General features: G+C 38.9%; 1 protein-coding gene across 3 annotated transcripts in view; it reads left to right on the top strand.

Annotated features, from left to right (window-relative positions):
* The window catches only part of LOC129766408 (sodium-dependent serotonin transporter), a 139892-nt gene that overhangs the window by 78090 nt on the left and 45991 nt on the right, over nucleotides 1–15811 (top strand). For all 3 annotated transcript variants that reach the window (XM_055766937.1, XM_055766936.1, XM_055766934.1), the window contains 2 exons: nucleotides 11579–11915; nucleotides 12185–12458. In XM_055766937.1, the coding sequence (XP_055622912.1) occupies nucleotides 11579–11915; nucleotides 12185–12458 (611 nt within the window). The remainder of the gene's footprint in view (nucleotides 1–11578; nucleotides 11916–12184; nucleotides 12459–15811) is intronic.

The raw sequence follows: 15811 nt of genomic DNA, 5'->3' as shown, positions 1-15811 counted from the left end.
GTACATACAAGGTTCAGAAGGCTCCTAACCGCGACGAAAGGCAAAACATGGTGGGGAAGACGCGAGCCCGGAAGCTGTACACCGAAATGCTGACGAAGCCGCATTGCCTGGTAATGGACGACGAAACCTACGTCAAAGCGGACTTTCGTCAGCGGCCGGGCCTGTTGTTCTTCTCCGCAGAGGACAAATTCAGCGTTCCGGAGGAGATTCGCAAGCAGAAACTTTCCAAGTTTGCCAAAAAGTACATGGTGTGGCAAGCGATCTGCTCTTGCGGAAAGCGGAGCGCCCCCTTCGTGATGACCGGCACGGTAAACGGGCAGGTTTACCTTAAGGAGTGCCTACGGAAGCGCTTACTACCACTATTGAAGCAGCACGAGGGCCCGAGTGTTGGAGTGGTACGAAGCCAACGGGGTCACCTTCGTGCCAAAGGAAATGAACCCGCCCAACGCGCCGGAGCTTCGCCTAATAGAGAAATATTGGGCGATTATGAAGCAGGCCCTCCGGAAGAACCCAAAAGTTGTCAAATCGGAGGCGGACTTCAAGAGAAAATGGATTTCTGTTCAAAAAAACTTCAACCTGACGTTGTACAGAACCTTATGGACGGGGTAAAGAGGAAGGTGCGAGCATACGGGCTTGGGCTCGAAGTATGAATAAAAAGAAAATGCCAAAAGTTGTTTAATAGTTTTTATTTTACTGTCTAAAATTTTCTAAAGGATCGGTCTACTGGGCGAATTTCTACAGCGTTTTTTCCGTGATGCAATTTGATGAGACACACCCTTTATATATATTGAGAAATTGAGATGACGGTCTTACCCCATAGGGTGCCGGTTTCACCCGCACTGGTTGATGAGCTTCATTTTTATGGCAGTTTTTTAAATTGAATATTACTTGAGAAAATTACCGTTTAAGTGTACTGATATTCCTTATATCTCATGGCAAATAAACTAGACAATGATTCTGTGGAGGAAACATATCAATATGTGCCCGCAGATCTCACAAAACAATACTTTTCCTTAGGGGGTCGGGCATACCCCCCCTTTCCCCTATAACAATAATTGCATTTCTGAACAATAATTGTTGAACCCCTTATCCTACGATTCAATTTCTAAATTGTAAACGCTTAGATCGGTCACGAATCGAGTAGATCCACTGTCAGCGGAATTAGGAAGAATGGTCAAATCGAACCATCCCTTCCTCGGGTTTAGCGTAATAAAAAATTATATTATCGTGTTTAAAATAGAACCCTTGCGAAGCAATACACTTTTTCCAACAAACAATTCAGTCATCGAAACACTTTTCATAGCTGTATCTAGGAATTGCCTTCAAGTCACAGTTCCCACGAAGCGATGTTTTGAGTTTCGGAAATAGGAAAAAATCACACGGGGCCATATCTGGAGAGTGAGGTGCTTGTTCAATCACATTCGTGTCATTTTCGGTCAAAAATCCGATCACAATGGAACGATCAATGATTATGCGCATTATCGTGGTGCAAAATACGAGTGTTATCCTTCTGGACGTTTACGACGATTTTTTTTCCTCTCAAACGCCTCGTAACGCCAAGGTAACACTCTTTATCGACTGTATGGAATTTCGAATGGTGGTCCACCACGAATAGCGATTTCGACTGTGGCTACTTTTAGACCCGAATGGGTTTTTGCGGACCGGAATATGTTTCCCCAACACAGACTTCGAAACTAAGGAGCCTGGGGAAAGACTTAGTCATTAGATTATTTGTTAGATGGGATTTGTTCAAACTCTTTACATACGGAGTAAATATAAACCCGAAGTAACGAAATTTTTCAACCCGTGCAGAGATCCGATTGAATGAAATTGCATCCATATGAAAATTTTCACTGAAAACTCGAGAGTTGCTCAACATATCCTTTCACAGTTAACGGTGAAATAATTTTCAGAATACCTTGGGACATTCGAATGTGAACATGAACGGGGAAATATTTGGACGTCTATATTTACCACTGTTTCCACGTTCACGTTCACCGAAGTCGGTGAACTATGATGAATTCACCAACATCTCGATTCCACGGTGGAAGTTCAGAATTGTAGTGAAATATTGAATTTATCCATTTTTATCAATACGAATTGTGTTTAAATATGTTTTTCAACTAGAAAATATTTCTTCCTATCGTTTCAAGACGGTTTCCTCGCGTTTCATATATGGACTGATGAATTATTAACAGAAAATTGTTTATTCATGTTCACGTTCACGAGAACTCTAAACCATCCTTCAGTTAGATGAAACAAGTGCTGGATAAATGGTATGGTGTCATATATCACAACAATGATGCTGCTTTATACTGCCGTTCTACGCATAGTTGTTCCATGTTCCAAAATCTGCAACTGAGAAGAACGCAATCAAAGTTTTCTAGTATCAATCAAGCTTGATTACGGTTTAAAAAAACTTGGTGGGACCTGTGTGACCACTATTGCCGAGGAATCATCCAACGCGCTCTGAGAAGTCGAAATCACTCTTTCGTTACTGTTGGTATTCCAAAGAGGCGATGCTTGTTGCTGTACGACTGGATGTGGGTACCGTGTGTATGTGCATCAATTATATGCATACAAGGTGAGATATTACTGAGAGGCATAATAGACGATATCGGCAAGGTTATTATTATAGCTTATGGTGCCGCACATCCTCCCCCAACCCAAAAATATAAAAGAAGTGCAAAGTAAAGAAATCATTTGGCTAACCTTCCATCGTTTTCACATAGAATATTTCTCAAACATTCTAATGCTATACCTATCGTTCGGTAATTCACTGTCGGAAAGAATGAGGTCACCCTGATCCGCTATTGACAACATCCGTCATGAGCCGTTTCACCTGCTGTATATAAAAAGAAAGCTGCCGTTCAAATCTTTCGCGGATAATTTGACTTGCTATCTGTTTTCAAAACCGCGACTGATCTGTAACCACTGGCAACAAGATTCTGCGCAATCATCCCGATTCGCTATCGACAAAATTGCGCGCACTCATTCCGAGCCGCTCTCGATCGAATCCTGCGCAGTCATTCCGAGTCGTTATCGACAAAATCTTTCGCGGTCATCTCAATTCGCTATCGACAAAATTCTACGCGGTCATCCCGAGCCGCTATCGACAAAAATAATTCGCGTTCATCTCGATTCGCTATCGACAAAATTCTACGCGGTCATCTCGATACGCTATCGACAAAATTCTACGCGGTCATCCCGAGCCGCTATAAACAAAACCATGCATGGTCGATTCGATCCGCTGTCGATTTAGAAAAATGCAGTCACTATATATCCCACTGTATAAGTTAAAGACCCGATCCGGGCTTTCGGATACGACATTAGGACTAAGACTAATTTATTTACAGATTTGCTACAACGTTCAACCTTTTCTTCTCTTGCCACGCCAACATGCTTATCTCCGTCTCCTCCGTTGTTGTGGTATTGCGCTTCTGTTTGTGTTCCTCCAGTTTCCATCTTCATCGGTTTGTTTAGGATTCCTGCATTCTCGCTTTCGTCGTGGGAGTCCTTATCGCTGCTGCTTAGATTGTTGTTAGCTATTTGCAATCTTTGGCCTATCTCATGATCCTTGTCATGAATGCGTTGAGGGCATGCATCTTCTAATGTTCCCATTCTTTGTTAACAGCCAGTTGCACATATGTTTCCTTAACTTCTCCTTTCTCCGAGTCTGAAACGTCCCGTTTCAGTAGGGTTTTGACTGCGTTTTCATCATTTTTTGACTGCGAAGTGTTATGCCTCTTTAATACAAACAAGTTCAAGTCGGACTCAATATAAATCCATGGCAGAATGTCCGGTACAATCATCAGCTCGTGTAGAGTAGTCCTGAGCGGTACAATCATCGGCTCTAGTTGATGAGTTAGGGAAACACTCGTTCTTGGTGAAATCTTCAAGACGGTTATTATCGGATATGCGGCTACACTTCTTAGTGGGAAAATTCGTCCGGTTTTGTTGATGATGGCGATGGTGGCGGGCATTTTTAGTGTTGTGTTTCTCACTTGTAAAGGTTTAACAAAAAATATATAATAACTCGTACTATCTAATTGTAGAATCGATACAATGCGAAAAATTTCCATATGATCGTGAAATGCTGATGGATTTAGATTTGAGAACTCATAGATTTGATCTAAATTTGTTAGAAAAAAAATTATTTTTTTTTACTTTACTTGTTACGAAATTCAGTTTTTTTTATGGGAAAAATTGTCAGGTAAATCGAAGTTTAACTAATTATATGTTTGGAAGATATGCTGTACGACTCTAGGAATACTCAATTGAAAATAATTTAAATAATTCAGTCAAATTTAATAATTCAAATTCGGCAAAAAAATCAGCCCTTTTTCTGCTTCTTTTTGTTTCATGCTTATAGGAATAATTTTGAACCTAACTTACTCATTGTTTTTCAGAAGACTACTTTCAGTCTGTTAGACTATTTATGATTTCGCTAAAATTATTGTTATCTAGATGTTTTATTATTTCTTCAGTTTATGATCTTATACAATTCGGTGATTTTGATCTTGTTCTATTTTTGGCAATAGAATGTGAATTGAAACATGAATGTTTTTTTTTTAAATTTTCCGTTCTGTTTTTATTTTATAAGGTACTAGAAGAGTTTTTTTTAGTCGATTTTAGGGCACATTTTATTGACTTATATCGCTGGGGCTTTTTTATGATTAGTAGACCAGAATTTCTACTAGAATCATTGGATTGTATGGATATAGTTGATAGAAGCGGGCAGAAAGAATTTTAGAATTTCCTGGAAAGGGAAAGAATATGATTATTGTTATGGTAGAAGTAATGTTTGGTTCATTTAACATTTTAGATGTGTTCGGTTCGCATTTATTGTGATGGTTGTTTTACTTTGAGATTTGTCTTATTTTACCACAACATTCATATCGCATTCGTTTCGATATCAAAATAATTTTGCCAAGTTGAATGATTTTTCTTCACTATCCTTGATATCATAAGGAGCTTCTAGACGCTTGAAAGATAATATTGTATTATTATGTAATATAGATGATTTTAAAAACATTTCATTAGTTGTCAAGTTTCCGAATTTGTGTCTGTAGCAACGAGATATTTCGTTGCTTGTTGAGGGGAACCTTTCAACGGTTCCATCGCTTCCGTTGTTTTTATCAAGTTTATGTGAGGGTTGCTGAGTTCTGGATTTCGTATAAGTAAAATTTTCGATAATTTCTGCGTGATTTTGATTGATTCCCGTTTGTACTGTTCTATTTATCCGCTCTTTCCTATAATTATGCTCTTGTTTGTTTTGGAGATTTGTTCGATTGCTTGAATACATTTTGTTGTGTAAGTCAGTTTCTAGAATAACTGGATTACTATTCGGGTTGAATAATGAAACATTTTTCGTATTAATTATGCTTGGATCGATTTGAACATTGTGATCAGTATAAGAATTTTGTGTTTTGTTCGATATTAGTGTTTTTCCGCCATGAATATTATTGATCTGAAAGTTCGTTTCAGTTCCGTTAAATGTTTTTCTGTTCATAGGAATTCTCAAACTTCCTATTAGTAGCTCGTTGGATACGGTATCGATGATAGCGCCCAATGATTTTAAAGATTCGTATCCGATTAGACCATCAAAAAATTTATGAAATCGAAATAAAAGAAATTTCTGCCTTGGTAGTGATTTATAGTTGAAGAAAATATTGAGCTCACTAAATTTGTCTATATTATGCGATCCGGAAATGTTTTTAATTAGATGAGGTACGCAATTAATTTTCATTGTGGGGTGAATATGCTCTGGTGAAATATAATTTTTATTAGAGCCAGTGTCGACAAGAAATTCTAGATTTCCAATTTGTGTTTTAATATTCAGATATGGGAGAAAACTGTTTTCTTTATCATATGAAAGAGGTCTGAATCCCTCTGAAAATTTTAGATTTTGCTCTGAGAAATTATGGTTTTGTTTGAGGCCAGATGAAATATATTTGTGGTTGGGGTATGAATCCCACTGAAAATTTAGGTTATCCCTTAATTCAGGAGTGTTTTGAGTAATAGCGGATTTATTTAATGAATACTCGTTATAGTTAATGGCATTACTGTCAGGAGATACTTTACCTACGTGTTCCCTATTCTGGATCTCTTCTTGGTAATGAATTCGATTGTTTTGAAAAGGTTGGAAATTGGGGGTAGAACGTTGATTATAATTTGTTTTTGTGGGTTGTTTTTGATTAATGAATCGCGAAGAACCTAACTGATTAGTATTAATCAATGAAGGCCGATTTTGTTTGTGATCTGTTCTGAAAGGTTTTTTGTGCATGAAATATGATTGCTGCTGTGATTGTTCTCTAAATGAATTGTTTTTCGTAAAAGGGACCATTCTTTGTGGAAAACTTTCACGTCGTCTTTGTATGGCGTTGTATTGATCTAAAGCACTTTCGTAGGCTTTTAAAAGACTATCAGGTCGATAAATGCGAGTTAATGACGATAAATTCGCATGTAAGCCATCTATGAAAGCATTTGTAATCATGCTCTCGTATGTTTTTATAAGAACTACAGCGCATACTTTTGTCTCGTCGTTCAACAAAATTTTCGCCTTTATATCAGCTAATAAGTTTCGGCACTCTTCATAATACGAAGTTAAATCTTTTGAACCTTGTTTCAAGTAAGGGGTACTTGTACAAAGTGTGGAAAGATCTCTTTTGTCGCCAAAAGAATCTTTTAAAGCAGATTTAATTGCCGACCAGTCTAATTTTGTATGACTATTTACAAGAGCGTCATTAGCTTTATCTATAATTTTGTCTCTGATGATACTCACCCACAAAGGCATTACATCATTAATCAATTGTTCATTGTTAATTATGTTCTTGATGAATTGGATTTTTTGATCCACCGATTCCAGCCATGAAACTAGCATTTTCGGCTCTCCCGCGAAATTTGGGATCATTTTAATAGGATCAGGGATCCTTAATTTATCAAAGTTATTAACCGCGTTCTGGGAGTGATTACCCACTAATGGTAATTCCAAATTCGAAAGTCGCATATGCTGTTTTTCAAGCAAAAGGATTATTTCCTTTATTTGTTTTTGGATTGATTCCGCCATTTTGCGAGTAATCATCCGTTTATTAAGCTAGTTCTATTTGTATAAAAAAAAGCATAAAACTTTAAGACTGATACGCAATAAATGCGGTAAATTGGATCACGTTTTTATTGGTCTTAGTAGTAAATAGTAGAAATATATAAAATATTACTTACTTGGTGCTCCGGCGAAGGCGAAAGATGTGTTTTCCTCACTATATCACACTCGTTTTACACGTTTAATGTTTAACACACACCACAGTTCAATCAGTTCTTAAAGTTCATCGGTATTCCCCCGATAAAAAAAAACACTTAAACGTTTCGCGGCCGGAACTACCGACTGAGCCAGTTAAAGACCCGATCCGGGCTTTCGGATTTAAAGAGTACTCTACTCTACGACAGTAGGACTAAGACTAATTTATTTACAGATTTGCTACAACGTTCACCCTTTTCTTCTCTTGCCACGCCAACATGCTTATCTCCGTCTCCTCCGTTGTTGTGGTATTGCGCTTCTGTTTGTGTTCCTCCAGTTTCCATCTTCATCGGTTTGTTTAGGATTCCTGCATTCTCGCTTTCGTCGTGGGAGTCCTTATCGCTGCTGCTTAGATTGTTGTTGGCTATTTGCAATCTTTGGCCTATCTCATGATCCTTGTCATGAATGCGTTGAGAGCATGCATCTTCTAATGTTCCCATTCTTTGTTAACAGCCAGTTGCACAGATGTTTCCTTAACTTATATATATGAAGATCTGCTAATGGCAGTATATTGTGGATAAGTTTAATATGTTTTAATAAAATATGTAACCATCTTTGGGATGTATAAGCTTATTTATGAGGTTTAATTAACAGAATATCGAGTCGAATTCTGTTCTCCATAGGTCGTCCCGAGCCGTACTTTTTCTGCGCGGTCGTCCCGATCCGCAAATAATTTTGCTTCCATTTTTACACAGCACGGTCGTCCCGACCCGCACTCTTATTATTATCAGCAAACATGAAACATTCCATCAAACCTTGTTCAAAAGTAAATCATTAATTCCAGTCTCCTCCGATATGCCTGTGAAGACATTCGAAGACACTTTTTTTCCGTACCATGTGGAAGACACTCCAAAAAATCAATTGGCATCCGTCAGCGGCGATTGATCAGCGGCCACCCTTCTCACTTTCCGGATCATGTTTACGATACCGATTTTCTCACAATATTTCTCCATTTTTTAGAAAACTCACTTGCGGAGAGGGTGACTCCTCAGTAAAGAAAAGGATATTCAAAATTTCAGCTGAAAATTCAGCAGTCTGGCAGGATCGCCAAAATGTGTGACCTCTATCACCGAGGAATCACCCAACGCGCTCTGAGAAGTCGAAATCACTCTTTCGTTACTGTTGGTATTCCAGAAAGACGATGCTTGTTGCTATACGACTGGATGTGGGTACCGTGCGTGTGTATGTGCATCAAGTATATGCGTGCTACGTTCAACAATATTCAGGGTTGCCAACTATAATTTGAAAAAAACCAGGAAGAATGAAAATAAAAATCAGGATCAATCAGGATAGCTCATATTGGGTCATTTTCAATCAAAGCATTATAATTTAATTTTATATCCATAGTTTTGTTTCACAATATTTCGCCATCTTTCACACAGCTTAAATATTTTATCCTCCCAGAACATGTTTGCTTCCTCGTCGAAAACTGCTGCGAGCCATACATGTGGGAAACAGGTTACTCGGTAGTAGCTCATAACACAGAATCCATTCCAAGTCCCACCAGAAACAGAGTATATCTTCCTTCGGACGAAGACCGAATGTGTAGAAGAATTAATAAGCATGGTATAAATCCTCGCATTAGCGGAAATGCTACTGTTTCGCCTGACTTTTTGATCGTTTATATTGAAATTTTCTAGCACTGCTTTGGGAAGCCACGAAACAATTAAAAAAAAAGTTAAGTACACAGTTTAACTTAATGTGAGATATATACAAGTGCGAACCGGAGAACTATCATGACAGAATACTTTGGCATGAAATCAGGATATTTATTACGAATAATGTGAAGAGTACAAACATCAGGAAAAACCAGGATAAATTGAGTGTTCGTCAGGATATCAGGGAGCGTGCTAAAAAGTGTGGGAAATCCTGAAAAATCAGGAAGGTTGGTATCTCTGGGGATATTACTGTGAGGCATAATTGAAGATATCGGCAAGGTTATTATTATAGTTTACGGTGTTTTTCCGGAAGATTATACATAATATATCGTTTTATAAAGAAGAGAGTGATCTGCAACACCTTTGCAATATAAATCTCATTGTTATTAGGCATTCGCTAACAAGTTGCACACTTGTTCTGTTAGACTTTTTTTTTATTTGTTTGAGAATCAGTTCGTTCTTCCGAACCAGAAATGTGTTCAGAACCTGCTGAAAGCGTGACATAAAATTCTTGTATGTAAACCGAAAAGCTGGGAACAAACAATAAGTTTTTTGTGGTTTTCTGGAAGATGAGGCTTAAAGGGTGTGTCACAACAAATTGCATCACGGAAAAAACGCTGTAGAAATTTAATTTTTAGGAATTATATCTTCAGCTTTCGCTTATAATCAGATAAGAGTGTATAGATCACGTTGGCCATGCTTCACTGTCAATTTTTCGTAAATTTGGAAAAATGTCGTCGACCGAAAAAGAGCGTCGTGAATTAATCTTGTGCACTCATTTCGAGAATCCGGAGTTGTCACATCGGGACATCGGTTAGATGCTGGGAATCGTCCAATCCACGGTCAGCAGAGTACTAAAACGATACTTCGAGAACCTAACCATCGACCGGAAGGTGAAGAACGGCAAAAATGGATGCTCCGTCAGTGAAAAAGATCACAAGCGCGTAGTTAAGCAGTTTAGACGTGATCCGAGAAGTTCGGTCCGGGATGTCGCCAATAAGCTGAATTTGTCAAGTTCATTCGTCCAGCGGACCAAGCAGCGGGAGGGCCTGCGTACATACAAGGTTCAGAAGGCTCCTAACCGCGACGAAAGGGAAAACATGGTGGGGAAGACGCGAGCCCGGAAGCTGTACACCGAAATGCTGACGAAGCCGCATTGCCTGGTAATGGACGACGAAACCTACGTCAAAGCGGACTTTCGTCAGCTGCCGGGCCTGTTGTTCTTCTCCGCAGAGGACAAATTTAGCGTTTCGGAGGAGATTCGCAAGCAGAAACTATCCAAGTTTGCCAAAAAGTACATGGTGTGGCAAGCGATCTGCTCTTGCGGAAAGCGGAGCGCCCCCTTCGTGATGACCGGCACGGTAAACGGGCAGGTTTACCTTAAGGAGTGCCTACAGAAGCGCTTACTACCACTATTGAAGCAGCACGAGGGCCCGACCATCTTCTGGCCGGATCTCGCTTCGTGCCACTATTCAAAGGACGTGTTGGAGTGGTACGAAGCCAACGGGGTCACCTTCGTGCCAAAGGAAATGAACCCGCCCAACGCACCGGAGCTTCGCCCAATAGAGAAATATTGGGTGATTATGAAGCAGGCCCTCCGGAAGAACCCAAAAGTTGTCAAATCGGAGGCGGACTTCAAGAGAAAATGGATTTCTGTTCAAAATAAACTACAACCTGACGTTGTACAGAACCTTAGGGACGGGGTAAAGGGGAAGGTGCGAGCATACGGGCTTGGGCTCGAAGTATGAATAAAAAGAAAATGCCAAAAGTTGTTTAATAATTTTTATTTTACTGTCTAAAATTTTCAAAAGGATCGGTTTACTGGGCGAATTTCTACAGCGTTTTTTCCGTGATGCAATTTGATGTGACACACCCTTTAGAAACATCGTTTTATGAAGAAAAGTGAAAATTGTCAACAAATAACATGGGACAACTATGCGTAGAACGGCGTAGAGTCAAAACAAGTTCGCGAGTAAATGTTTTAAAGCGTAAACGAGTAAATATTTATTCGTACTCATGAATCAAGCAGACATCGGACAAAATGCACCTGAATTTCCAACACTATCTACCAGGTGAGGTGGTGTAAGGATGTGAAAAAATACGCTCAACTGCAAAAGTTTCATGTATTTTGATTAATAATATCTTGATTTTATGATATAAAAATTCGCAGAAATACTCAAAAATTTTCGTGTAGCATAGAAAAATAAAAATCAAAAAAAAAAAAAAAAATAAAAACATTCGCCATAAAGCGAACCCCTTCAAAATCGATAAAATGCCTCCCTCGAGCCCACTTATGCGTTTGTCCTCGAAAACTGCATCGTTAAAACCTCACTCTACCCTCCTTCACGGGAGGCTTTGGCGAGACGAATCTATTTTATTACCACGCAGCGGAGCGGCATTTGAATAAGCAACAAAAGTGGTGCCCCATTTCGAGCGTCATTCCGACCCGCCATTGGAAGGACATAAATTTGCCCTTTGTCAGTAAATCATTTCCCCTCCGCTGGAAAGGGCCGTAGGTGACACACACTTATCTTTCGCTAATTTTCCGAGGCTCACTTCTACCGCTTCTACTATCATTACAACTAATTTTGTGGCCATTTGTGTTTTCCGCTTGCTTCCACAGGTGTCGGCTATGCAATCTGCCTGATTGACATTTATATGGGCATGTACTACAACACGATCATCGGTTGGGCGGTTTATTATCTTTTCGCCTCATTTAACACCGAGCTGCCGTGGACGAAATGTGGCAACGCGTGGAATACGGAGGCCTGCACACCGATAACCGCGCTGGCCAACTCGACCGGCAACAGCCTGACGGCGTTCGGCGAAATGATCAACGGAACGGCCACAATTAATGGGACCATCGTCCCGAACGGATGGCTCAGGAATGGAACTGTCACAACGATGGCCAGCGCAGCGGTTGACATGGTTCGGACCAGTCCGGCACGGGAATTTTTCGAGTGAGTATTTCTGGCTGGCTATGGGGGGGGGGGGGACAGAATTGATTGTCTCCTCTACTACCTTTATGACAATGACCGTCATCGATTCTTTTACGGCGAATCCCGTCGTAAATCATGCGGTAGGGTAACGTAAAATCCGTTTATGCTACGGCGAATGATGATGATTATTGGGTTCGCGTTGTTCCATTTCCGAGATTGCCACGCTTTTGTGTATGTAGAGATATTCTTCAAGTTTCTTTTTTTCGCTTTCTTTGTGTTCCCGGCAACAGGCGACAGGTTCTGGAGCAGTATAAATCGGATGGACTCGATTTTATGGGTCCGGTGAAGCCCTCACTGGCGCTGTGTGTGTTTGGAGTATTTGTACTGGTTTATTTCTCGCTGTGGAAAGGGGTTCGGAGTGCAGGAAAAGTGGTTTGGGTAACCGCCTTGGCTCCGTATGTTGTTTTGTTGATTCTACTTGCACGCGGCGTTACATTGCCTGGAGCGGCTGAAGGTATTCGGTACTATCTAACACCTGAGTGGCATAAGTTGAGAAATTCTAGGGTAAGTAGTGAACACATTTGATGTCTTGTATTCGACGGATTTCGCGCCAACAATGGGATTGGCATGACCCTCTCAGAACTTGATGAAACTTTCTGGGCGTGAAGACCTTACCTAATTAGCAACTTGGCATACTTAGTTTTCCGAAAATTTATCTAGACTAACATATGGAAAGGGCCAAATATTTTTGACCATTTTTTTATAATTTTTTTTACTCGAAAATGGTAAGTCCTACCAAAAAGTGATATATGGAAGAGTTTTAGGGAAATAATTGAATTAAAAAAAAATACTGAAAAAATTGTTTTTGAAATCCCACACTGAAAAAAAAAATCGATTTTAAAAACTAAAAGTCAATTTTCTCAAAATGGTCAACTCAGATTTTGATTAAATGGTAGATAAATGGTAGATAAGTATGTGCCCTACAACTCTTCCATACATCGCAATTTGTGCATATTTGAGGCAAAAAAGTTTTTCTAACAAAAACTTTTTCAATATTTTTTTGAAATTCAGTTTATTTCTTTTTTCAGTGCAGAAAGCCAACCCAAAATCCAAAAAAATTAATAATAATAATAAAAATGTTGAAAGAGTGTTTTAGAGGTCTTTATTTCAATCCAAATGTAATAAAATTTATGACATATTTTGACACTAAATTCTTTTTTATTCATCTGATCTTATACCATGTACATGTGAACTTATATTCTAAGAGATACAATCATCATATCTTTCCTATTTTTTCTTTTTGTCTAACATTTTGAAGATTCTGGGATCATCTACTGAATTTGAAAACCTTTTAGCTGTGATTTTATTTCATCTACAAGAATAAATCAATGAAATTTTTGTGTTCCCGATATTGTTTTCGCGTGATTGGATACACTGGAGTCGCTTATTACGCGGGGGATACGTGCCGCGTAAAAAAGAACCACGTAAATTCCAAAATCCGCGTAAAAAAAACCACGTAAATTCCGAAGTCCGTGTTAAAAAAAACCGCGTAAATTCCAAAATCCGCGTAAAAATAAGCCGGGTAAATTTCAAAATCAGAATAAAAATCTAACAAACAGTGAGTTATTAATTAAAAATGCAACCCATGTTCTAACAATTGATTAACTAATTATTTTTTTGTATGCTGTTATCAACTACTAATCAGTGATACAATACCAAGTTATTTCGTGAAAAGTCACACCAATAAGCACATTGAATTTGTTGGCGGTTGATACGTACTGCGTAAAAAAAACCGCGTAAATTCCGAAAGTTCATTTGCCTTCACATACATTTGTCATTTTGTTCAACTGCCCAATCATAAAGCTCTAGTGTTGTTTGGATTGTGCTTCCAAATCATCAATTTATGAAGAAACAACTCTTCTATTAGAGGACAGCGGAAAAGAAGAAATTGCTTCAATTAACGACTTCAAAACTAATCGATGAATTTGTGCCGTATTTCGTTAATAAAGCTAATAAAAATAAGAATCTTAGACGCAAGGAAAAATAATAGTAATTTGTGACTTTTCAGAAAATTATTCATTCATAATTCAAAATGCGGCACAGGGTTATCACTGGAACAACTCGCAAGCAACTATTCACCCATTTGAAATTTACAGGTCGGACTCGATTATCCGGGATTCGATTAGCCGGAATTTAAGACTCGATTATCCGGAGTATTTAATTTTTGATTTTCGGATATTTTGAATAATTTGTATAATAATTTCATATTGAATAGCCAATATGAGTATCAAATGAAAGGGCTTGACCAGCAGAGCACTGTTATTTATGAAAAATGCAAATCCAAAATGGTCACCACCACAAAATTGCGCCATATTTTTTGACGTAGAACTACGTCTTACATTAAGGAGGAGACTGGCGAGAGCAGTCAACGAGTACAGACGTGGTGTTTGGTCGCTCCGATCCTTTTTCTTTTTTTCCCAGAAGCGTCGGTAGTGTGATGCCAAAAAAAAGGACTGTAATTTTGTGAAAAGTTTGAAGCGCTCGTTTGAAAGTGTATTTTCAGCTTTGCGAGTTTGAAGAAATGAACGCTTTAGAAACAGATCACTGAAACGCTAAACCTGGATCCGTTCGTTTGTTGACCTTTGTTTAAATTTTCAAATTTAATGCACCGAAGTGCTAGATTGTATGTGTGTATAGTGCGGAGCAGTTTTCCGAGCGAAAATCGGAGCAGGAGCGGAGAGCGGAGAATGAGAATCAGCTTTACGGCAGTGAAGATGGATTCTACGAAGCTAAGTGCATCTATTATTTTTTCTCTCTCTTTCTCTTAAATTATGCTTGAGCTCTTCATGAGCTCAGTTACGTGTCGCTATTTTTTATTTTTTTCATCGTGCGGATGTGTATGTCGAAATGATGCCCTTACGATCCAGAATTCCAGACGTTAAAGAACGAATCACGATAAATAAAATCCGAATCGTTTGTTTTTCTGGTTTTCACGAGTTCTATTTAGCTTAATTATTTGATATACTGGGAAATCATGAAATCATAAATATTACGTCGCAGATAGGATATCAAAATTTATTCATCCAGTTGATCAGCTAACATTGCCATTTAATTGAATGCACGGCTCGTCTTCTCGGAAGATCTAGATATTTTTCCGCTGTTTTCAAAGCGTAATATATCATGGAAGCTTCTTCGCACTTGATATACTTGATCAAGGAAGTTATATGGTGATCTACATTATCATTACAGGCGTTTTTGACGTGGGACTACGTCTAACCGGAATATATGGAGGGTAAAATGAAAACCTAAACACAGAACATGCAGGAAAAAATGAAAGATTTCGAATGCTTATAGCTCGAACATTTCGTACTGGATAGGAGAGATGTTTGCATCACTTGATAGGGAATATTTCTACGCATCTACCGCAACTAACAAAATGTTGTTTTTCATTAGATAAACAATTGAATAACTGTAAAATATTAGGCGTTATCTAAACGCCCTAACTGCATCGTTTTGATTGGCCCGATTTACGGTTTCCCTAACACAGCCATCAAAACCAAGCAGCCTTGGGGAAATCGGCATTGCAAATACATGAAAGTAGGGGGACTTTTGTTCTCATCGAAAAATGTTCCCTAACACAGACTTTAAAACCAAGCAACGAAATCGGCATTGCAAGCACACGAAAGAGCCTAGAGGCGAGTGAACTGAAAAGTTTAAACCCTCTTAAAGCCAAAAAGAAGAAAAAGAACACACGAAAGTAGGGGGAGCTTTTGTTCCCACCGAAATGTGTTCCCTAATAGAGATTTCTAAACCAAGGTGCCTGGAGAAATCGGTATTTCAAATTCATGCAAGTCGGGGGTATTTTTGTTCCGACTGGAATGTGTTTCCCTAACACAGACTTCAAATCCATGAAGCGT

Source organism: Toxorhynchites rutilus, chromosome 2 (genome assembly GCF_029784135.1).
Source record: "Toxorhynchites rutilus septentrionalis strain SRP chromosome 2, ASM2978413v1, whole genome shotgun sequence".
Taxonomy (NCBI): Eukaryota; Metazoa; Arthropoda; class Insecta; order Diptera; family Culicidae; genus Toxorhynchites; species Toxorhynchites rutilus.
This window is presented reverse-complemented; position numbering and strand designations above follow the sequence as displayed.